This window comes from Pongo pygmaeus, chromosome X (genome assembly GCF_028885625.2).
Source record: "Pongo pygmaeus isolate AG05252 chromosome X, NHGRI_mPonPyg2-v2.0_pri, whole genome shotgun sequence".
Classification (NCBI taxonomy): domain Eukaryota; kingdom Metazoa; phylum Chordata; class Mammalia; order Primates; family Hominidae; genus Pongo; species Pongo pygmaeus.
The window spans coordinates 75,021,499-75,044,598 of NC_072396.2; the positions used below are offsets into that span (position 1 = coordinate 75,021,499).

General features: G+C 44.5%; 1 protein-coding gene across 1 annotated transcript in view; it reads left to right on the plus strand.

Moving 5' to 3' along the window:
• Positions 1 to 326: 326 nt before the first annotated feature.
• The window catches only part of NHSL2 (NHS like 2), a 242,756-nt gene continuing 219,982 nt past the window's right edge, over positions 327 to 23,100 (plus strand). Inside the window, exon 1 of the mRNA XM_063660747.1 lies at positions 327 to 618. Within this exon, the coding sequence (XP_063516817.1) occupies positions 339 to 618 (280 nt within the window). The 5' untranslated portion in view covers positions 327 to 338. The remainder of the gene's footprint in view (positions 619 to 23,100) is intronic.

The following is a 23,100-nucleotide window of genomic DNA, read 5'->3' on the forward strand; positions in this document are numbered from 1 at the left end:
GGGATCCCGAAGTAGCAGAGCTAGGAGGAGGAGGAGGAGAAAAGAGAGGAGGAGGGGGAGGAGGAGGAGGAGCCCGGCGAAGCAGAGTCAGAGGGACTGGTGGCTCCGGCGAGTGTGCAGCCCCGGGGGAGCCGGCGCTCTAGGCGAGGAACCCGTCAGCCCGCCTACCCACCCGTCTTCTTTGGCGCCCGCACGCTCTCCGGCCCGCGCCCAGGGGCCTGCTACACCCGGAGCTGGGGCCGCCGCTCAGGGGCGCTCGGGCCAGGGGCGCTGCTCGGGGTGAGCCCGCCGCGCCGCCAGGCTGGTCCCCTGCGCCCGCGCCCGCGCCCGCGGCCGGGATGCCGTTCTACAGGCGCACGGTGGTACCCCAGCGCCTGTGCCCGCGCAACCCGCCGCAGCAGCTGGCGGAGCTCCGCGACGTGAGCCACCTGGCAGCGCTCAGCCTGCTCCGGCAGCTCGCCGACCTCTGTGGCCACTCGTTGGCTCTGCTCGAGGACCTCGAGGGGCACCTGCTGGCCCTGGGGCGCCGCACAGACAGCCTGTACCGGCGCACCGTGCGCCTCCGCCGCCGCCTTCCCTGCCGCCTGCTTGGCCCGGAGGAGGACGAGAAAGAGCTAGGTAAAAACGGCGTCCCGGTGGCTCGCGGCCCGGCGTCTACCCCGCCTCTAGGGGCGCCGGTCGGCGCTTAGCGCTGTGCCCACCCTCTCCCCGCCTCTCTCCGCCCCTCCCGTCCCCTCCATTCTGGGAGTGAGGGGATCCCATTTCCCCGACCCTCGCCTCCGCCCCACCGCCGCCCTACCGCTGGAACTTCCTGCTCTTGGACCCGGTCCCGCCGTCCGGAGTAGCCCCGTGCCCTTGGGACTCCCGACCCTGGGGTTGGTGGCCGCCTCCTGGGGTTTTGGGGGGGCACCCGCTGGGTTCAGGACGGCTTGGGCGATACTCCCCCACCCGCCCACCTAGCCCCAGGCCCTCGGCGCCGTCCTCATCGCCGCGTCGGGAGCTAAATGGCCGAGCCACTGCCTTCTTTGCTCCTGTCTAGGAGCTCGGCCACTTCAGAAAGCGCGCCGGAGCCGACCGCCACCTACGCGGTGGCAGGAGCCGGCGGTGGTGCCTACAAGCTTTAAACCTGTGCAACTTCCCGCTGGAGCGTGGACGCGGCTCGCACTCACAGGAGTGTCTGAGCGCCCTCCCGCTTGTTTCTCTCCGCAAGTTTTGGGCCGCTGTGCTGGGGAGTGGCCGGGAGGGGGGAGGGGAGAATGTCCGGGGCTTCGCTGACCCCTTACCCACTACCGCTAGGGTCTGGCTGCTATTTGCTGGAGAGAATCATTTAAAGAAACTATCATCAATTTCCTGAAGCGCATTCACTTTAGGAATCAGCCATGCCTGAGAAACACCAGGTCCCAGTGGTGCCCTCACTGAGCACGCGGGACGTGTGAGAGGGTAGGGGGGCTACGCGAGCCCTTGTCCTTTACTGTTTTGGATCCCAACACTTTACACGGGGAATCCTCTGTCTGTGGAAATGCAGTGCCCCTGAGAGTGTGGGACTTCTGCTGAAAGCAAGGGGACTGAGTAGGCTGGAAATGCTGACTACAGCTGGGGCATGCCAGGTACCAGGGCCAATCGGTTCCTCCAGAAAGCTGGGGAGAGAAGGAGCAGTGTGGCCAGAAAGTTCCCGATGGAGGCAGAAGATGACTGCTGGCTGATCTGAGTGCAAGCTTCCAGCTAACTTGGGAAAGAATTGCCTGGGCCAGCCCCTCTTCATTGCAGACCCCACCCCATCCCCACCCCTTCCGGAAGGACTGGAGTCAGGCCCTGGCACCTCTCTTCATAAAGGTCTCTGACCTCTGAGGTAGATGGCAGAGGTCTCTGGTGGAGATAAATGAACTGAGTCCTATTGGAAAAGAAAGGTGGAAGCCACAGATGACTGCCAGATGGAATGTAGACGTTGGACCAAGAGCCTCTGCATGGCAGGGCTCAGTTTTTTACTGGGGTCTCACTGATTACAGGAGTAGTCTAGGAGAAATTTGATAAGTCAGCTTGAGGAGTAGTTTTCAAAATCCCTACACAGTTTGCAGAGAGCCACCTACTGAGTTCAGTAGGGTAAGTTAAGGACATTTTTTTCAACTCTACCTTCCTGTCCACTGAATTAGCGAGCCCTTTCCGTGGGAGGGAAGGCAGGGCTTCACCAAGTCACCTTTGGGACCTAACCCTCTCCGGTGATCTGCTAGGTTAGAAAGAGATGGCTTTATGCAATGGATAGCTTGCAATGGAGAGGAACAATTGTTAAGTTAAATTACCATTGGTTTGGCTTCTTGGCAGTTTTCAAGAGTGGGAAGAGTGGCCATCTCTCATTCCTGTTGTGGCCTCTTGCCTTTGAGAATGTACATGTCCCACGGCTCAGAGGCACCCAAGGGACTGCTGCATAAATGGAACACAGTTACCTTCTGGAAGTTGGTGAAAAGGTCTGATTTTCCATTTTCTGGTCTAATGCCCTACCCTAGACTCCCCTTGAAGTTCTCAGGGCACACTTTTCTCTTCAGGAGCTGTGATTGGGTAGCACTGAAATTAGGCCTTCTCAGCAATGGTCTGAACATAAGTGCCAAATGCAAAGAGAGTTGGGGAGCATAATCAGTGCACCATCTGGCCACTCCCTTGTTGCTCAGGCATAAGCTTCAACAGGGTGTTTAGCAAGCCGAATATTAGATTTTGACCGTCAATAAGTAAATAAATGAACATTGTCATGTCTTGCCCTTTTTTCTTCCCTATGCATTTTTCTCTTGGGATTCCCACTCCCTTGCTGACCATTTTGCTGGGGGTCAGCATTTTACCCTGCATATCCTCCTTCTGTCTGGATTTCCCTCAGATTCTTCCTCTAGCTATTTATTTTGACCATGGGGCAGGAGAAACCTGGGAAAGTGGGAGGAAGGTTGGAAGGCAACATGGCCAGAGTGAATGACAGCTGACAGGCCAGCAGCATATAGCCTCCCTGCAGTGACAACTTGGCTGCCACTGACTGAATAGTGGCAAGTCAGACTGGCCCATAGCCTGCAGGCTGGGCTGGGGCCCTGAGAAGCAGCAGGGGGAGGATAGAGAGAGGAGGAGTGAGATAGAGGAGGAGAAAGTGGATGCTGAAGAAGTTGAAGGTGCTTCTCTACACAATCACAATCATGGGTCATGCCCCCACCATCTTCAAGGTTACAGGGGTGGACTGGGCTAGGCTAGTTGCCTCGCAACATCCCACCCACTCCACTGAAGGCTGTTCTTTGGTAACTTGAACCCCTTTGAGACTGCCCTAAAAGCTCTTGTAACTGGTATGGTGTGGGGGATAGGGATGGAAGGAGGAGAGGGTAGACCACAGGACTGCCGAAGGCCCCTGTGGTTGTGGATCTGTGGCAGTTGCCACACCCTAGGCATGGCCCTGCCTATAAGTTGAGGTTTTCCCCACATCTGGTTTTGAATGTGTCCTGTTTTATGGCATCTGTGGCCTGTACACTAGGTTCTTCATCTAAAAAATGGTGTAGTCAAAGCCATTGGGAAATAGCTCCATGCCTGCCACCATATGCTAAGTCAATCTAAGCTTTCCAACTCCTCCCTTGGAGATCTATATAATGTTTGTAGGTGCTTAGATGATAATTACAAAAGCAATCAGGCCATCCGCCTAGGGATATAATATCTTCTTTGCCATCAAGGAAGTCACTGAAGGGCTAGATAATTCTAGGTATGTTTAATAACACTGGAAAACTATCATGTTACACTAGCTCATGAACTTGCTGTGGGAAAGATGTTCTGTTGCTTCTTACAATTATTTTGGCTTGAATACAGCCAGTTGGGTCCATGGTGGAAACTCCCTCTTCATCTTTATATAAAATCCCTACTTCTTGATTTTCCAACTTTATGGCAACTCTGGCTCCAAATCAGAAAGGACAGCTGGTTTATTTGTGTTTAAATCATAATTCCAGTGTGAGAATAGACTGTTGTAAATCTATATGGAGATGAAAAAATGAAAAAAGCACCTCCAGACTACAGTGAGTTTGCCATTAGATGAGGTGTTGTGGACCCTGAGTCTGACCGTCCTTGCTAATGAAGAGAAGAGATGGCCTCTTGAGTCAGATGGAGTGGGGAGGGTGGCAGGAATTTGGGGACTTGGAACAGGCACTCAGCCAGGGCTTACTTTGTCTCTGTGGTACGTTTCATCCCCAGAGGCTCTTGGGACAGAGGGTTGACAGAGTATGGAGGGGGAAGGAAACCCATTTTCTTTTCTCTTCCCACCCCACCCTGCTTTCCATTTTCTTTTTAAATACTATGAAATTCCTGGTCTGCTTCATGGTATTTCCATGTGTTGAAAACATCTTCCCTGGAAATTTGGATACCAAAATGTCCACTAGAATTTCTTCCACTTTAGAAACAAGACATTTAATCTTCTCTTTTTTTAGACACATGAATAGCTAAAGTGATAAAAGTGTCAGGATGTTGGAATAGTAGAGTAATAGGAGAAGATTCAAGTTATGGCTCTTGGGCTCAACCTTGACCTTGATGACATTGATTAGGTTTTAGGAGGAGAGTGGTATATTTACATCATCTGTTCCTGTACCTCTCTGGTGTGGCACCAACAATTCAATCATTAACCACCATATGTGTCATAACACTTGACATCCTGGACCCAGAAAGGGGAAGGTACCTGTCCAAAGGCACCCAGCTAGATCAAGACCTTCAGGAGTCATGAGTGCTGAAAAGATTTTAGTGCCTCCCCATATGTAATTCCAAGTGAAAGCAATACTAAACCTTTAAAAAAAAGTTACTCTTTTTAAATGACTCAAAGCTCACATGGATGTTGAAATTAAAATATCTTATTAGATTCTTTCTCCCTTCCTCTTTGTCTTTTGTACCCCTGCTGTTGGTGGCCTAATCATGTATTTAATCTGCTGATTTGGGAATGTGGTACTGGCTGGGTCACACAGCAGGTCAGTGACAGGAGGCCTCCACCTAGAAGCCATGCCTTCTGACAACCAGACTAGTGCTCTGCCCTCTGCAGTGATGCTAAGTTCAAAGTCAGTTGTTCTTCGAGAGTCACTGTCTTGGCATTTTCTCTAGTTGGAACTTGTCCAGGATGAGAAATAACTCCTGTTACCTTTAGTAACTGAGGGCACCCTGTGGTTCTGTAGTTGTGGCCGGGGGTGAGCTTAAGCTGGAGAGAAGAAAGGAAGGTCAAACTTTCTCATATAGAGAATATAGAGAATAGGTGTGAGGCAACAGGCTCTCTTGTTAAAGCAAAACATAGTCTTCTTTGAATGGAAAATTGCTCCAGAAAAAGGATCTTCACGTGGGAAGGGGTGGCTGGCCAGTGACCCTGACACTGTTGCAATCCCTCCTGATCCCTCTGCCATTTTTATACCTGTTCTTCTCCCTTGTAGCTTTCAATCCAGTTGTAGACACTATTTGCCACACACCTGCATCCAGACTATTTTCTGTTATTCTAGTAGAGGCTAGTTGGCATTTCAGAAGGCACCTTTTATTAAAAACCAATGGGGACAAGAAAGTAAAATTATTACCAAAAGTGCATTTAGCATACACATTTACAGGGTATGGATTTCTTATCCTTCAGTGCTCAAGTAGCTTAACAGGCTCACTGGCTTTGCTGCTCTATTCTCTTTCTGAAGGCCTCAAATCATCTGTTCCTTAGATCATTATTTTCTAGCCTCGAAAAGTGGGCACAACTGCGTCTGGACCCTGTCTGACCTTTGTGCTGGGTGCTAAAGACCCAGAGGTGAATAAAACCCAATGTCTCCCTTCGAGGAGCTCCCAAGCTGCAGAGGTAGGTGCCATCTCATTCCCGACCACATCAGCATGTGGTACCTGGAAATCAGGTCTTATTTAGGTGGAGGAGAGCTGATAACCAGAACCAGGACCCTAGTTCACATACCAGAAGATTCTTTTGCTCAGTCCGGTTTGGGGTCCAAAGATGGAATTTGGACTTTTAGAATTCCCTATGGTAAAAACAAAAATAAAAACCAATCTGTCATTCTGTTAGTGTTATTGTGAATTTAGCAATGCTTTTAAATGAATTTGCAGTTTTAAACACTATAATGTTATCTTCATGCATATGAAGAGTAGTGCTTATTCAGTCCATAGACAATGCTTGGTGGATCTGCAAACTTACAGACTTCTTGTGATAACTCTATGGTCCTCTAGAGTCCTCTACTTTCAGTTGGGAATCGCTGGCCTTCCTGGTTCAAGCTATCAGCTCTTCCCTGCTCTGTGGAATTCCATGATTTCACTCAAATAAGCCCTCTTTGAAGTTTTCAAGTTAGAGGGCACAGGATGGCAATATCTTAACAGTCAAGACTACTTTAATAATGCCACAAACAGGAGATATGTTTATTAAGTGTACAGGTAGTTTGCAGTAAAGTGCTTTTTATGAGGTCATGCACAAGACCACTAGGTATCAGTCAGTTAACTTGGGAGGTTTGAGCAATTAGGCAGCCCTTCCTCCCTTCCTCCCTCCCTCCCTCCTTTCCTCCCTCCCTCCCTCCCTCCTTTCCTCCCTCCCTCCCTCCTTTCCTCCCTCCCTCCCTCCTTTCCTCCCTCCCTCCCTCCTTTCCTCCCTCCCTCCCTCCTTTCCTCCCTCCCTCCCTCCTTTCCTCCCTCCCTCCCTCCCTCCTTTCCTCCCTTCCATTCCCTTCCTCCCTCCCTCTCTTTCTAAAATGTAAGCTCCTCAATAAGATATAAGCTCCTTGAGGGTAGGAGTCTTTATCTGTGTTTACTGTTGTGTCTCCAGCTCCCAAAACAATGCTTGACACTTAATAGGCACTTAATAAATACCTGTTAGATTGAATACCTTCTTTCTTTCTTTCTAGCCATTGCACACTTATTGAGTACTTGACTCTGGGCCCTGCCCTGTGCTGGTTTCTGCGGATATAGAGTAGAACTATGATGCAGGCCCACAGTCCAGTGGGGAGAGCAGTGAGCCATAGAGCTGTGGAGATAAGGTCTAGGCTACCGGGGCAAGGCAGAGGAGGCACACCTGACTCAGGACAGAGGCTGAGCGAAGCTTCCAGGAAGATGTGATGTCTGAGTTCTGAAGGATGATCTGGAGCTGGCCGTTGAAGGTTGAAGAAGGCGGGGGAGGGAATTCCTGGCTCAGGAAGTAGCCTGTGCAAAGCCCTGGATATGTGAGAGAGCTGGTGTGGGGGAGGAATTCACTGCCAGTGATTCAGGAGGAGAGGGAGCAAGGCACCTCCTGACTCAGAATAAGCCCCCAGGGTGGAGGTGGGGTGGGAAGTTCCTCACATCCTGTTTGTTCGTCAGGGAGTTGGATATGAGGGTCTTGAGAAGGTTAAACTGCATGGTTCAAATGAAGTTGTAATATTAACTAACTGTGGATTTTCTTTATCTACATTCAAGTTTTCATTATCCTTGGGCAGATGAGACCCAGGCAACCTCGGCTCCTTCATGCTTTGCAGGGCCAGGCCCTGGGCCCCTCTAAAAAGGCTAGACAGAGCAGGAGGGGCTCCGAGCCACAGTGAGAAAGAGAGAGAAAGCAAGAGTCTACCTGCCTGTGTGTCCCCGGCTGTGTGTCCCCGGCTGTGTGTATCCAGTTGCACTCCAAAGCTAAATGTATTATTTATGCCCCTGCTTTTCTGTGAGTGGGGAAATTTGAGGCTTGACAATATCTTTTATTATTATTTTTCTTTCTGAATAGCATAGATTCTTCAGAATCGTCTGTAATTCATCAAGGGGAAAATCAGAATTTTTTTTTTTTGAAAATGGACTCAGAAAATGAGTTTTTAAAAAATATCTATCATCTGTTTTCATTTTGACTGGAATCATTTGCTTCCGAGAACAGTGTAATTAGCTGCCTGACAATTTATAGCCTGATCCCCAGTAACTGAAAAATACCAAACTCAAATTATTCCCCCAGACTAGGAGGCCCGGAGGTGATTGAAGTCTCCTTACGTTAACATCCTCGGTCCTTGGGGGCTGAGGGGGAGGGCAGTTCTCTGCCCTTGCAGGAGGTGGTATCTGCCCTTGCAGGAGTTGTCAGCAAGACAGGCCTTGTTATACATTGAGTGTCTCCTTTGACTCAGTAATTCCATTTCCAGGATTTTATGCTAAAGAAATAATCAGATATTGTGGGGGGGAAAATGTGCAGGGAATCCCCACTGCATTTTTTGGTTATTTGCATTAGCCAGAAAAAGGAAAAAAACTTAAATATTCAATAATAGGGGAGTGGTTATATAAATTTTCCTAGGTCTATGTGATAGACTAATATACAGCCATGAAAAGCTATGCTCTAAATGAAGCATAAGGCTACATGGAAATGCACAAAATAATGCTAAGTAAAAACCAAAGATAAAATTTACTATATACAATATCATCTAAAATAGAGCACCCACACAGACACATACACATAGGAAGAAACTGGAGAAGCCTATGCCAAAATGCTGACAATGATTATCTCGGGGTGATGGGACTATGGGGATGAGTGGTATTATTTTCCTTCTACCATTCTGTATTTGTCAAAATTTCCCCAATCAACATCTATTACTTTTAGTAAATAGAAAAGACAGTGGATGACATGTTGAGGAAATGGATCTTTGGATTTGGAATCGTCAGCTTCCAGGTGAAGTCCCACTTGCCCAGCACCTACTAGCTGACTCTAGTGTCTCTGAGCCACAGTTCCTCATCTGTAAAATGGGGTTAAACACTACCCAGTTCACAGGGTTGTTGTGAGGATCCAAAATAATGTATGTATTAATGAAATGCCTGGTGCCTATGCTGCAACCATGCACACCATCACTAAATACTAAGAAGGTGAAATTCCACGAAGCTTGCTGAAATCCCTGGATGGGGATACTGTCAAGATGAAGTTATAATAAGAATGTTCCTAGACAGCTACGAATTGTAGCCATTCTTCCCTTTTCCAGAATATGTAAAGAATGTTTGTGTGCCCACGGAGGAGCCGCATCTAGCCTTTGAGGCTGTCAGCTCATCTTTCCCAACCCGAGGATTTTCCTTTCCGCTGACTCCTTCCTTCATTCTCCCCCACTGACATCTGTTCACTGCCTCGCCAACCAAGGGGGAAAACATTCTTTGGAACTGAAGCTGAGGCACCACCAAGAGTCAAGGCAGCTATGAGATGTTTATTGTCACAGAGACTATGTGGTGCTGGCTGACCACAGAACCTGCCAGGCTGGGATGCCAAGGAGGGGCTTTAATGAAGCAGCAGAGGATGGATGCAAGCCGCACAGCCAGGCAGCGTCCCCTGCCTTTGGGCAGAGCTCTTGTCCAAGTGTCTCGCTGGCTCTCTGTTTTCTTCCCCTTGGGATGTCTGCATGGCTCCTGGTTGAGCTCACCAGTTTTACAGAACCAGCCTGGTTTATGGGTTAAGAAACACCTTCTCCAGAACTTATGGGGCCTAAGCGTGTTTCAGTAAAGTACTGGGCAGTTTGCCTGAGGGCCTAGCATGCCTAACTCTCACCAGCATGGATATGAAGCAAGGAAATCCTGAGCTCACAGCCAGGCAGCCTCAAGGACATAGGCACACCTCAGCAGTGTCTACAAGATGCCCTGGCCACCAGGCAATCCAGCCATCTCCCTGGGTAGAATCCTTCACACTACATGTCTGATTGCATTTTTCATTTTTTAATTACAGCCATAGACTCATATAGACTCTGACTGCCAATCCAAAGCACCTAGAGAGTTTTTTTAATTGTTAATGTTTTGCTAAATTCTTAATAATTATACAAAATCATTAGGTAGACCAATAGATATTATTGAGCAAGATATAGTGATGCTTAAAACAAAGTCCTCTGTAATCAGTACAACATGTTGGTAAAATTTACCCTAAATGTTAAAAAAAAAAAAAAAAGTACTAATGCTGTGGCTCCACCCCATACCAATAAATCCAGAATTTCTGGGGGATGAGGCCCAGGAAACAGTACTATTTAAAAGTTCCCATGTGATTCTACCGTGCAGCTTAGGTGAAGAACTCCTGTTACAGATGTTAAAGCTGGGAGAGACCCAGTTTCCTGACTTATTTGAACACGCAATCCTTTACAAATTATACTTGTGGATAATGAGCATGAACTATGATGATGCAGACTTAGATTAAAGTAAGTGACCAAAAAAATGGTCTTGCAGATGAATTAATTGTAAGCAGTAATAATGCGAGGTTAGATTACATATATATTTTGTTTTTGTTTTTTTTGAGACTGAGTCTTGCTCTGTCACCCAGCTAGAGGGCAGTGGTGCGATCTCGACCCACTGCAACCTCTGCCTCCCAGGTTCAAGTGATTCTCCTGCCTCAGCCTTCCTAAGTAGCTGGGATTACGGGCACCCGCCACCATGCCCAGCTAATTTTTGTATTTTTAGTAGAGATGGGGTTTCACCATGTTGGTCAGGCTGGTCTTGAACTCCTGACCTCGTGATCCGCCCACCTTGGCCTCCCAAAGTGCTGGGATTGCAGGCGTGAGCCACCGTTCCCGGCCAATATATTTTTTAACATTATAAGAGAACATAGGGGTTGGGCGCGGTGGCTCATGCCTGTAATCCCAGCACTTTGGGAGGCCGAGGCTGGTGGATCACCTGAGGTCAGGAGTTTGAGACCAGCCTGGCCAAACATGGTGAAACTCCGTCTCTACTAATAATACAAAAAATTAGCCGGGTGTGGTGGCGCATGCCTGTAATCCCAGCTACTCAGGAGGCTGAAGCAGGAGAATCGCTTGAACCCGGGAGATGGAGGTTGCAGTGAGCTGAGATTGTGCCATTGCACTCCAGCCTCGGTGACGAGCAAAACTCCGTCTCTGGAAAAAAAAAAAAAAAAGAGAGAGAGAGAGAACATAGGAAATTAGAAACATGAAACCATTTTATTTTATTAATAAAAAGGATAAATATATGATGAGGTAGAGTAAAACATCTTTTATTTTACATATTTTGGTTATAACACGTCATCAAAACCCACTAACATTTTAAACAAGAATAGCATTTTTGTTTTCTTACGTCACCGCCACTTAATATCACCCATGATGTTACTGGGTTGGATCCCTACACCAGGTCAATCTCAACTTATTTTTCTTTGCAACAGAATATAACGACTCCACTATGCACAAGTTCACTGGAGTATAGGCAAGAGGAAAGAAACTTCCAGTTGGAATATTTAGTGTTCTGAAATAGGCTGTGCGAGAAATTCCAAAATAGAAGTTGGAATGGTTTCCTCCAAATCAACGTCTAGATCAGACTCTGTGCTTTCCCCGTGTTCTCTGATGTGGCACACTCTTTCATGCAGGTAGATTATTGTGTTAATAATACGGCATAAGAGTGAAATGTGTTATCCACATTTGTATTTTGTATTTGTATCCACAAATATAATTTGTAAAGGATTGTGTGTTCAAATAAGTTGGGAAACTTTGGAGTGGTCTCTCCCAGCTTTAACCATCTATGACAGGGGTTCTTCATCCCAGTTGCGCAGTAGAATGTATAAATGTATTGAGTATTTTTAATCCCATTTATACTTCAACAAATGCGATGCAGAAGAAAGAGTATTTATCTTTTTTCCCTTCATGATCCCAACAGAAATAGTTTTAGAATGTGGATCTAGGCCAACACTCACCCAGAGAAAGGAAGAGGACTGGGGCAAAGGGATCTCTGGGTAGGTGGCTGTGTGTTTGGATTTCCAGTGCAGAACCTCTCTTGTGGCTATTTTGGGGTCCTGAGACATCCACTTATGTGACCCTGTCAGCAACCCCCCTAGGAAATACTAGGGCAAGGGGACAAAGGGAAAGGGAGAACTGTGGGGGGCATTTTTGGCATCCCTCCATAGTGTGATCAGAGAGGGGAGATGCTAAAGGTAACCCCTATAGTTTGCCTCCCAAGCAATACTGTACATCGAGGATGATAAATAAGGCATCCAGAATAGGCTGTAGCTGGGAGAGGTGGCACGGGCCTGTAGTCCCAGCTACTTGGGAGCCTGAGGTGGGAGGATCCTTTGAGCTCAGGAGTTCAAGCCTGGGCAACATGGCGAGAACTTGACTGTTTTAAAAAAAAAAAGAAAAAGAGGCTTCAGCATCTTCAGAGGAATCTGTTTAAGAAGGCTGAGAAGGGTGTGTTCAGGAAGAGTTCCACTTGAAATGCTGAAAATTGAAGAAAAGATTAAATACTGAAAAGTGGGGAACATTCCAGCTCCCAGGAAACTTACCCATTAAGAGAACTCATTTCTTGAGGATTTTGGATAGCAAAGTCTCCCTGTATTCCAATTTCCAGCCTGTATTACCTCTTGGAATAAAGAGTTACATAAGTTTACTCCCTGTTGCGAAATAGCCCAATGAAATCTTTTTTCCCATAATTCTGAGTTAATGAAAATGGCAGATTTAGGAAACAAATGTTATTGGCTTGCACAGAGGTTTTATATTTTGTGCCTGTAGCTTCCAGACTACCTAATGCACATGGGGTGTGGGGTCATGAGGGAAGGGGAAGAGCTAGTGAAGGAGAAGGATCTCTTTGTCCTATTAAATATTTATTTCACTCTCGTAAGATGCCAGAGGGAGCTGGTAGAAATTTGGCAAGCAGGTGTCCCCTCCAGGTAGAGGGATGGCAAAGGGTGCTTTCCCTGGGTGGATTAATTAGGAGAAGCCACTCTTTTTGGTGGAATCTTTAGACAGGCACATCCTCTGGGAACAGCAATTAGAAAAAGTCCCCTTTTCTGCTAATAATTATTAAAATATGGAGTATCCTCTGGGTGGACCAATTTTAAAAAGTCACCCTTTCTGTGCATAGTAACTAAATAAAGGTACTTCTTCCTCCATGTGCAGTCAGACAAGGCATTGGGCTTGGCTGGATTGTGTCTCCAACTTGAGAACCCTTTGCAGGGTACCCTTGTAGGAATACAACTTGCACAACAGTATAAGTGGTCCTGTAGTGCCAGGTGCCACCAGGCACCAGGTATACAGAAATATGTCAGTGATATACCCTGTTCTTGGATAATTTATAGGACAGCCCCTCTAAATCCCCACTGGCTTTAACTCACCCCATCTGCTGCCAGCTCCACCTCTCCTGCGTCGCTGCTGGCAGAGCTACTCTCTATGGTGATGAAACATCCACCCTCCAGATGCCCGGGCTGCAGGCTGTTGTTTGACGTGGCTGTGCTGCTCCTGTCTGGGGATCCAGGCTAAATGTCTGCTTTCCACAATGAACAGCCAGAGTTACTGGTTAATTGTGGTGGCTCATTGCTTCTGGGTTCTAGATGGGAAAACATGGAAATCATTTAACACTTCACTATGGCTTTACAACTTTTCTGTGTTCTGTTTAAATGTGCTTTGAAATGGTGAGTTTTGGTGTAGCTGAGATATTTCTGCCCTTTAATTTTCCTGTTCTTTAATAAAGGAAAGCAGTTTATCTTTAATCTGGTGATTTAGAGCTGACTCTGAGGGGTAATTCCTACCCCACTCATTGTACTATAACTTTGCCAGGCTTTTTGCCAGGTATTGGTGATACCAAAGTGAAAAGACTTACCTTTTGCTCTTCAGTCTTAGCATTTAGCTGGGGAGACAGTATGGAAGAAGACACCTTTGCTGCAGACCTCGCTACAGACCCTTTCACATAGGGTCCAATGTGAAAAGCACAGAGTACCGAAGCAGGGAAGGTTTTCATAGCCTTTTCCTCTCGTGTCTTCCGGAAAACTCTTATTTATTCCTCCAGATTTCTATTCAGGCATTCCTTCCTGTTTACGGCCCTCTCTGACTCCCTTCACTATGTTCCTGCTATGCTTTTTTCACTATGTTCCTCCAGGTAGCCTACCCTACGGGTAGGAGGCAGAGACTGCCAGTATGTATTGACCATTTTTGAATTCATGTTTATTTCCTTCTTTTACCACCTCTTGAAAGTAATATGACCCTCTTCTTTAGAACTTGAAAGAACACCCTGGCCATCCCTTGGCCTAAGATAAACTGGAAGCTAGAAGTTAGAGGTCTCTTCCTAGGAGAATTAAAGCCCATCTTAAAGGTTGTGAGGATTTGGAAACAGAGTAGAACTGTTGAGGCCTTCTGATCCCAATACATTTAGATGAATATAAAGAGTTCCTTCTAGCTCAAGGGAAATCAGAGTTACATTAGGTGGTTGTAGGCTAGTGATGGGCCTTTGAGAGTAGAAAGAGCCCTGATCATGAACTTGGCTTACTTTGCTAATTTTGCCCAATGTAAGCCCAATTCCAGTATTTGCTAATGGAGTAATTTTTGGTGTTGAGCCTCTGTTTTCTGTTTGTCAGGAGGATCAAATGAAAGCCTGTATGGGAAAAGGCTTTGTAAACAAAAAATCACCCCCCACCTCCCCAAATGTTATGTATTATCATCTTTTAGGGCAAGGATAGTGGCTGACTCATTCCTCTTTCTTCAAAATCTAGTTTGGAAGTAGGCACACTGTGAATGTTTGTTGAATGATTAACTGGCCTAGTAAGAGATGAGTTTTTGTGTTTCTTTAAAGCTCTGCATATTATCTAATAAATCTGCTATATTAGTTAATGCCTACCCTTAGCTTTTTTGGTAATTTTTGCCATTACCAACACTGTGAACCTCGTAACACCCAAGAGGTGGTTATTGACTCCTAGATAATTTGCCTGTAATAGGATATACCAGTGCCAAATTGACAGTGGTGTCTGGGCTGATGCCTTTGTCTTAAGAGCTTAGGTTTCCCACCAGACTCCTCAAGAGTTGTATTTTATTCCTGTCTGTTTTCCCCCACTGCCCTGGTATGCAGTAAGTGCTCAATACATATTTTCTGAGTGACTAACAGAGAGAGGGAGTGGCATGTTTTTGCACTTCTTTTTTTTTTTTGAGACGGAGTCTCGCTCTGTCACCCAGGCTGGAGTGCTGGAGTGCAGTGGCGCGATCTCAGCTCACTGCAAGCTCCGCCTCCCGGGTTATGTTTTTGCACTTCTATTTGGCCAGCCAAATAAACTCCAGATAGCAGAAAGTGACAGATGTCACAGCTAGATCACCCTCATCTTACTTTTATACTTGAGATGACCCTCCTTTTCTAATTTAAAAAACCTTTGGACAGAAACCCATGTTTTTATTGTTATCTTTAAGAGCTTTCTGTGTGCCTGACAATATATACATCATTAACTCATTTTATCCTCACAATGATTGCATGAAATAGTTACCATTATTATCTCAATTTTCTTGATAAGGAAACAGGCTCAGAGAAGAGTAAACAATTTAGAGTTATGGAGTAAATTGAGCATCCACAATTTGAATGCCCGTCCATGTTCTCCATCACAGTCAATGGGGAATAGATTTTACTGAAAGCAAGGATCAGAAAAGAAATGTGTTTTTACCACTATCAGGGAGGAGATTTTGTTCAATGCACTGAGTTGGGATAGGATCTGATGGAGGGCTTTCTAGTGGATTGCAAGAGATTCAGCAGGAACATATCTAGTGAGATTAAAAAAAGAATTAAAATGTCTGGGGGAGGGGCACAGGGAGAAAAAACAGGAAATTGAATTTTCTCTGTGAAATTAACTAGCATTTTTGCCTTTCTTTCTAATTTATGAAGCTCTTTTACATTTGTTATCTCATGTGATTCCCATGACAGCCCTGTGAGTTATTACTTCTATTTGAGAAATGAAAAAAATAGACTCAGAGATATTAAAACTGACCTTCCCACAGTGGCAAGTGGGAAGTGAAAACCAAGAAACCATTTGCACTGTTTTAGGTGGTGGAGATACAGGAGTGAACAAGACAGGCCAAAATATTTATCCTTATGGAACTTACTAGGTAGATAAACTATGATTTATTTCTTTTCAATTACCCTCTGTCAAGTAACAGATATTGGTTTTGGTTTTCAACCTTAACTGTATTTTAGAATCACCGGGCACACTTTGAACAAAACATTGATGTGTGTGTGTGCACACACACTCAAATTTTAAACCTGCTGTAGGGGGTTTTAGTGTGCAATCAAACTCAAGAACCATTGGTTTAGAGCAGTGGTTTTCAACCTTGGCTGTTCATTAAAATCACCTTGAGAATATATATATATACACATACACCAATGTCTGGGCTTTACCTCTGAGGCTAATTAAATTAAAATCTCTGTGGTTATGTCCAGACATGTGTACTTTTAAAATGTGCCTCCTCAAATGGTGCTACTGAGTTCAGGGTGTGGAGTTTACACGAAGCACTTGAGATAAAGAATAGCTTGGTCCCATTTCACAGGCTGTGCCCCTCACCTCTTGAGCATATGAATCATCGGTCCTTCATTCTTGCAACAAAATGTTTATTGAGTACCTGCTGTATCTCTGGTGAGTTCCTTCTCTTTCCTGGGTCCTGATTCCTCCCTTTGTAAAATGAGAGACTGGGATGTCTCTGAGACTTATTGCAGCTCGGTCTATAATTCTACAAAGGAGAGTGGGCTGGGAATGTTAATGGCTCAGAGGACCCACTCTTGGAGACCCAGGTTAAATTATTTGTCCTCTTGACAGTACTGTATGCTTCATTTGAGAGACAGAAATTCATGAAATTCCAAAAATATGGGAGCAAGCCTTCTCTCACTAAGCAGTTTGTCCACAAGGAGCAGATGGACTCTTCTTCCTTCGTCTCATTCACCATCTTGCTGACCATCGGGTTGGCAGCACAAATGTGCGTATGAGGGCCGGATCAGAGGGAGGGACTCAATGGGGTCAGGCTGTGAAAGTCAGCCAGAGGGAAGAAGAACCAAAAATGTGTCTTGAAGATCAAAAGCACGAAGAAGCAGCAGAAAGCGAGCTAGAGGAAAGCCGCCTACCACTTGGCCTAATTTTCTTTTGCACCTAGAGTTGGTCTAACACTGGCAGAAGACAGATAATAAGGATAGCTATTGAGAGGTAGCAGAGATAGCACAGCAGTGAAGTGCTTGGGCCTTGGGGCCACCCTCTCTGGGTTTGAATCCTCAGTCTACTACTTGTTTTCTTTCTTCTTTTTTTTTTTTTTTCTTTTTTTGAGACGGAGTCTTGCTCTCTGACCCAGACAGAAGGGCAGCAGTGCAATCTCAGCTCACTGCAACCTCCACCTGGTGGGTTCAAGCGATTCTGCTGCCTCAGCCTCCTGAGTAGCTGGATTACAGGCACCTGCCACCACGCCTGGCTAATTTTTTTTACTTTTTTTAGTAGAGACGGGGTTTCACCGTGTTGGCCAGGCTGGTCTTGAACTCCTGATCTCAGGTGATCCACCCGCCTCTGCCTCCCAAAGCGCTGGGATTACAGGCCTGAGCCATCGCACCCGGCCCTACTACTTGCTTTCTTTATGACCCTGGACAAGTAGCCTGACATCTCTTTGCATTAGTTTCTCTATCTGTAAATTAGGGATCATTATAATAATAGTACCAACTTTATAGGCATGTTAATGAAGATTATAAGCCTGGCAGGCATTAAATATTTGTCACACAAAATTTATAAGTAATACTTCTAAGTGTTCAGCACTTTACTTGTATTTGCTTCTTAATCTTTGCTTTATTTGAAACAGGTACTATTTCCCAATTTTATAGATGAAGAAATCCAGGCATGGAGATGTTGTCACTGTGTCATTAACTAAGTTAGTAGTTATTGCAAAAAATGAGCTAACTAGTAAGCCACAGAGCCACAAAGCCAGAGGATTTGACCCTGGGAGAATTGATTCTTTAGTGCCCACTCAACTGCAGGATTGTATAGGACTGTACACAGCCATTATCTTAGGCTTGATACCTGAAGATAAAGGAACTGAATTGGGCCCTGGAAATGCTGAAAATGGGGAAATATGGGTCTCACCCAGAGGAGTTGACTCTGTGGGTAGGGACAGCAGACATATGCATAAGAATATTGCAATAAAAGATGCTTTGTGTCTAATGTCACGGGAGTTCAAAGTGACCAGTGACAGCTTTGTTGTGATGCTTGTCTTTGGACTGGATCCTTGATGTACACACGGAGTGTGCCCTGGGCAAGGGGAGTTGCATGAGCAAAGGCAAGGAGGTAAGGCTGTGGATGGCATTTTTGGAGTTGGGGAAAGCACTGTTTCCCCTCTACCATACGGTATAGAAGCCTGGGGTGGCCCCTCAAACTTGGTGCCAAGGTCGAGGGGCACCTGGTACTACTGGGCCTCTTTTTGGGACCCCAGGGAAGCAGATGGTACAGAAGCATAAACTTGGGCTGTCATAGGTGGTTTGGACATCCAGTCCAAACCCTTCATAGCATAGATAGGGAAACTAAGGCCCGGAGAAATGAAAGACTTAGCCCCAGCAAGCCAGCAGCAAACTATGGAAGGTTTTGTCAGGTCAATATTTCTGCCATGCAGTGTTGCATAAGAGAGCCTGGGCCATATCCTGGAGATATAATTGAGTAGCACACAAATCTACTGTAGTACCCAGAAGTCTTCTTCGGAACCTGATTCCAAGTTTTCTTCTGCTTAACTCCCCATACTGTCATAGATGGAGTCTTAAACATGAGGCTTGGCAGACCTACCGTGGAGGCAATTTTATAGGGCGAGCTGAGAGGAAGACAGGGCAGGGACCTAACATGATGTGAATTATCCCCTAAGACTTTGAAGTTCTCAGTTGTTTTCATAATTGTTTTTTAAGCATGAGATAAAATACCTAGGCTTACAAAGGAAAACAATGGTACTGAAAGACAGTTATCAAAATACTTTTTAAATTGTGATATAGAGTAGTATATGTGCTTCTTAGCATATTTCAAATTACAAGATCTAGCACTGGGTCTTATAATTACCGAAATATTGAATGAGTGAAATTTCAAGATACCTTCAACAACTGTCATATGATCTGTGATTTCTATTACTGACAAAGGCACAGGTATTGCTAACACTTCTGTGGTTTGTTGCCTACATTCATCATTTCAATTAGAGGTTAGTGAAAATAAAGTTAGTTATTTTCACATACAAGTTCATGGGCCTCCTGAACTCTCTTCATGTAACACCTGGTTAAGAACTTAATTTAACTCATTAAGAATCCCTGTCGTAAGGCAAAGCCGAAGCTGGAGAACTGACCCAGCATGGGATTTTAATCCTGCTCTAAGAAATTGACTTGAAGGAGGAGCTTGAGTGCCCTGAAACTCTATTCAAGATTGTAGTGTGCATGGATGGTTTTCATTAGTGCAACTCACTGAGTAGTTCTGGTTCTCTTTCTGTTTCTTTCTCTTTTTTTTTTTTTTTTTTTTTTTTTTGGTGGTGGGGGACAGGGTCTTGCTCTGCTGCCCAGGCTGAAGTGCAGTGACATGATTATGGCTCACTGCAGCCTCAACCTCCCAGGCTCAAGTGATCCTCACCCCTCAGCCTCCCGAGTAGCTAGGACTACAGGTGTGTGCCACCACACCTGACTAATTTTTGTATTTTTTGTAGAGATGGGGTTTTGTCATGTTGCCCAGGCTGGTCTCAAACTCCTGGGCTCAAACAATCTGCCTGCCTCAGCCTCCCAAAGTGCTGGGATTATAGGCATGAGCCACCACGCCCAGACTCTGGCTGTCCTTCTTCCAGGAACATGGCAGGATTGCACTTCCTCACCCCCTTGCAATTAGGGGTGGCCATGTGGCTTGAACCTCATAATATTCAGAATTGATTCCACATTCTATTTGCCCTGCCCACCTCTCTTACCTCACCTCCCACCCCTTTCACCGGGTCCACTTCAGCTGTGCTGGCTTCATTTCTATTCCTCACCAAGCTTATTCCTGCCTCAGGATCCTTGCACTAGCTGTTCTTTTTGGCTGGAACACTCATTCCCCAAATCTTAGTATGACTGGCTCATTCTTAGCCTTTAGAACTCACTGTTCACCTTATTTTTAACAGCTTTATTGAAATATAATTCACATACCATATAATTCCCCCATTTAAAGTGTATAATTCAGTGGCTTTTAGCATGTTGGTGGAGTTATGCAACCATCACCATAATCAATTTTAGAACATTTTCATTACCCTAAAAGGAAATTCCATTCCCTTACTGGTCCAATTCCCCATCTTCCCACCAGTCCCTAGTAACCACTAATTTACTTTGTGTCTCTACGGATTTGCCCATTTTGGAAATTTCATATTAATGGAGTCATATAATATGTAGTCTTTTGTGTCTGGCTTCTTTCACTTAGCATGTTGTTTTCAAGGTTCATCCGTGCTGCAGCATGTATCAATACTTCATTATTTTTTATGGCTGAGTAATATTCCATTGTATGGATAGACCATAGTTTGTTTATCCACTCACACATTGAAGAGTATGTTTCTATGGCTTGTTTCTATCCTTTGGCTATTATGAATAATGCTCCTATGAATATGTGTGTTCAAGTTTTTGTGTAAACATATGCTTTCATTTTTCTGGGGTATGTACCTAAGGAATGGAATTGCTGGCTCATATAGTAACTCTACATCTAACTTTTGAGGAACTGCCAGACTGTTTTCTACAGAGGCTGCACCATTTGATATTCCCATCAGCAATGTACAAGGATTCCAATTTCTCTGCATCCTCACCAATACTTGTTATTATCTGAATTTTTTATTATAGCCATCCTAGGGAGTGTGGAGTGGTATCTCATTGTGGACTAAACATCTTTTCATGTGCCTAGTGGCCATTTGTATGTCTTTTTAGATAAATGTCTATTCGAGTCTTTTGCCTGTTTTTGAATTTGGTTGTTTATTATTTTGTTGTGGAATTATAGTTCTTTATGTATTCTGTATATTAATCCCTGGTCGGGTATAGACTTGTAAATATTTTCTCTCATTCTGTGAGTTGCCTTTTCACTTTCTTAACAGTGTCCTTTGATGCACAGAAGTTTTTTAAATTTGTTTTTTTCTTTTTTTATGATTACAAAGTTTATTTTTTTTAATTATACAACATTTGCTATCTTAATGGATATTTTTAATATTCTTTACAAATAAACAGTGAGGTAGAGCTACATGAATGAAAGAAAAATAAAGAGAAAAAATATTAGGGAAAATATGATAAACATAGAAGGCAGATAAGGGGATTCAGGCCATTCACAATTGGAATCCCCAATTTAAAAAACTCTAAAATCCTAAAATTTAGAAAGAGAACCCATAATTATAATTATAATTAAAGACATATATTTTTAGAACTAAAACAATACTTGAGCTAAATATAACAAATGCACAATGAATGTAAAAAAATAATACAGAGTGGTTAATATTAAGACATCATTGGACTTGAAGGGTAAAGAAAGAATGCTTCATGAAGCAGTAAAATAAATAATAACCTATAATAGGTAATGTGTCAGCCTGGCCCTGATTTCCTCCACAGCAACATTGGCTGCTATTCAATTGAATAACATTTAAGAAATTCAATACTGGAAGATGTCACTCAAGAATTTTATATCCAAGTTTTTTAAATTTGATGATGCCCAAGTTACCTATTTTTTTTTTTTTTGGTTGCTTGTCCTTTTGCCATCATATGTAAGAGACCATTGTCTAATCTAAGAACATGCAAATTTACATGTTTACTTTTAGGAGTTTTATAGTTTTAGCTCTTATATTTTGGTTTTTGATCCATTTTGAGTTAATTTTTGTGTATGGTGTGAAGTAATGGTCCAACTTCATTCTTTGCATGTTCTTGGATATCCACTTGTTTTAGCGCCTTTTGTTAAAGAGACTATTCCTTCCTCCGTTGAATGGCATTGGTATCCTTGTGAAAAATCAATTGACTGTAGATGAATGGGTTTATTTCTGGACTGTCAATTCTATTACTTTGATCTATATGTGTATCCTTATGCCAGTAGCACACAGTTTGGAAAACTTTGATTGCTTTAATTACTTTTGATTACTTTGTGGTAAGTTTTGAAATTGGGACGTGTTAGTCCTCCAACTTAGTTTTTTATTTTCAAGATTGTTTTGGCTATTCTGGGACCTTTGAATTTCCACGTGATTTGTAGGATCAGTTTCTTCATTTCTGCAGCACTGCCTTATTTTTGCCCAGCTGTTTAATGTTTATCAAGGATATCCACATTCATTTTTTCTTCTGACAAATATTGATTGAGCACCTACCATGTGCCAGATACTTTGCCAGGTGCTGTGAACAATTAGCCATGGCCCTTGCCTTCAGGGAGCTAAGCATTTAGTGGGAGAAGCAGACATTAGTCAAATAATCACCAAAATAAATTTAAAATGAATGATAGAAATGATTGACTTAGTTGTGGGGGACCAAGAAAATCCTTCCTGGAGAAATCAATAATTAGGAAGGTGCCTGAGTTGGAGGAGATGTATGGGAAGAGTATTCCAGGCAGCAAGAACATCATTCTCAAAGGCAAGAAAGGAGGATGCTTTTAAGGAACTGCAAGGAGATGAATTTGATGACCTACAAGCACAAGAGAAAGAGCAGCATGAGATGAGGGCGAGCTGCCTGAGGGGGACCAATTCTACAGGGTCTTGTGGGCCACCGAAGCAAAGAAGTAACATGATCTGATTTTGATTTCAAAATGCTCACTCTGGCTGCTGTGCTGAGAATGGACTGGAGAGGGGTGTGCAAGATCAGTGCCAGTTAAGAGGATATTACTGTAGTCCGAGAGAGAGATGAGGGAGGGCTAGATGAAGGTGGCGATGGCAACCCTGCAGAGGAGGTGGACAGATTCACAGATGCAAGAGAAATAGAGGAGGTTTCAGAATCAGTCCTTGGTTCTTGAGGCCTATGTGATGGTGCTGGCAGGGGTGGTCTTCACCAAAATAAAGAGTACATGAGTGTGGGTGGCTTTGGAGGAATCATTGTTACTGAGTTTGAGATGCCTTCCAGATGTTATTAAGTTATTTGATCCTCACTCCAAATCATCCCCATGAGAAAGGTATAAGACTCTTGTCTTCATTTTGCAGATGAGGAAACTGAGTACCAGAGAGGTTATCATGGTTTGCCCAGTGCTGGCCTGCCAATAAGTGGCAAAGCCAGACCAGAATCCTGTTATTCTAAGAACAACCCTTGTGCTTTTTCTTTTCCATGACACCAGAGCTGACTCTCTAGAAAGGCTCATCCTAAATAGTTTCCAATAATAAGTGAAGATCACTACTAGGACTTCTCCCACAGACACCAAGTGTTTCCCAGCCCTCCACACCTGTGCTCCCAGGGAAGCATTGGCCTCCTTTTCACAGAATTCATCTCTACAGCATT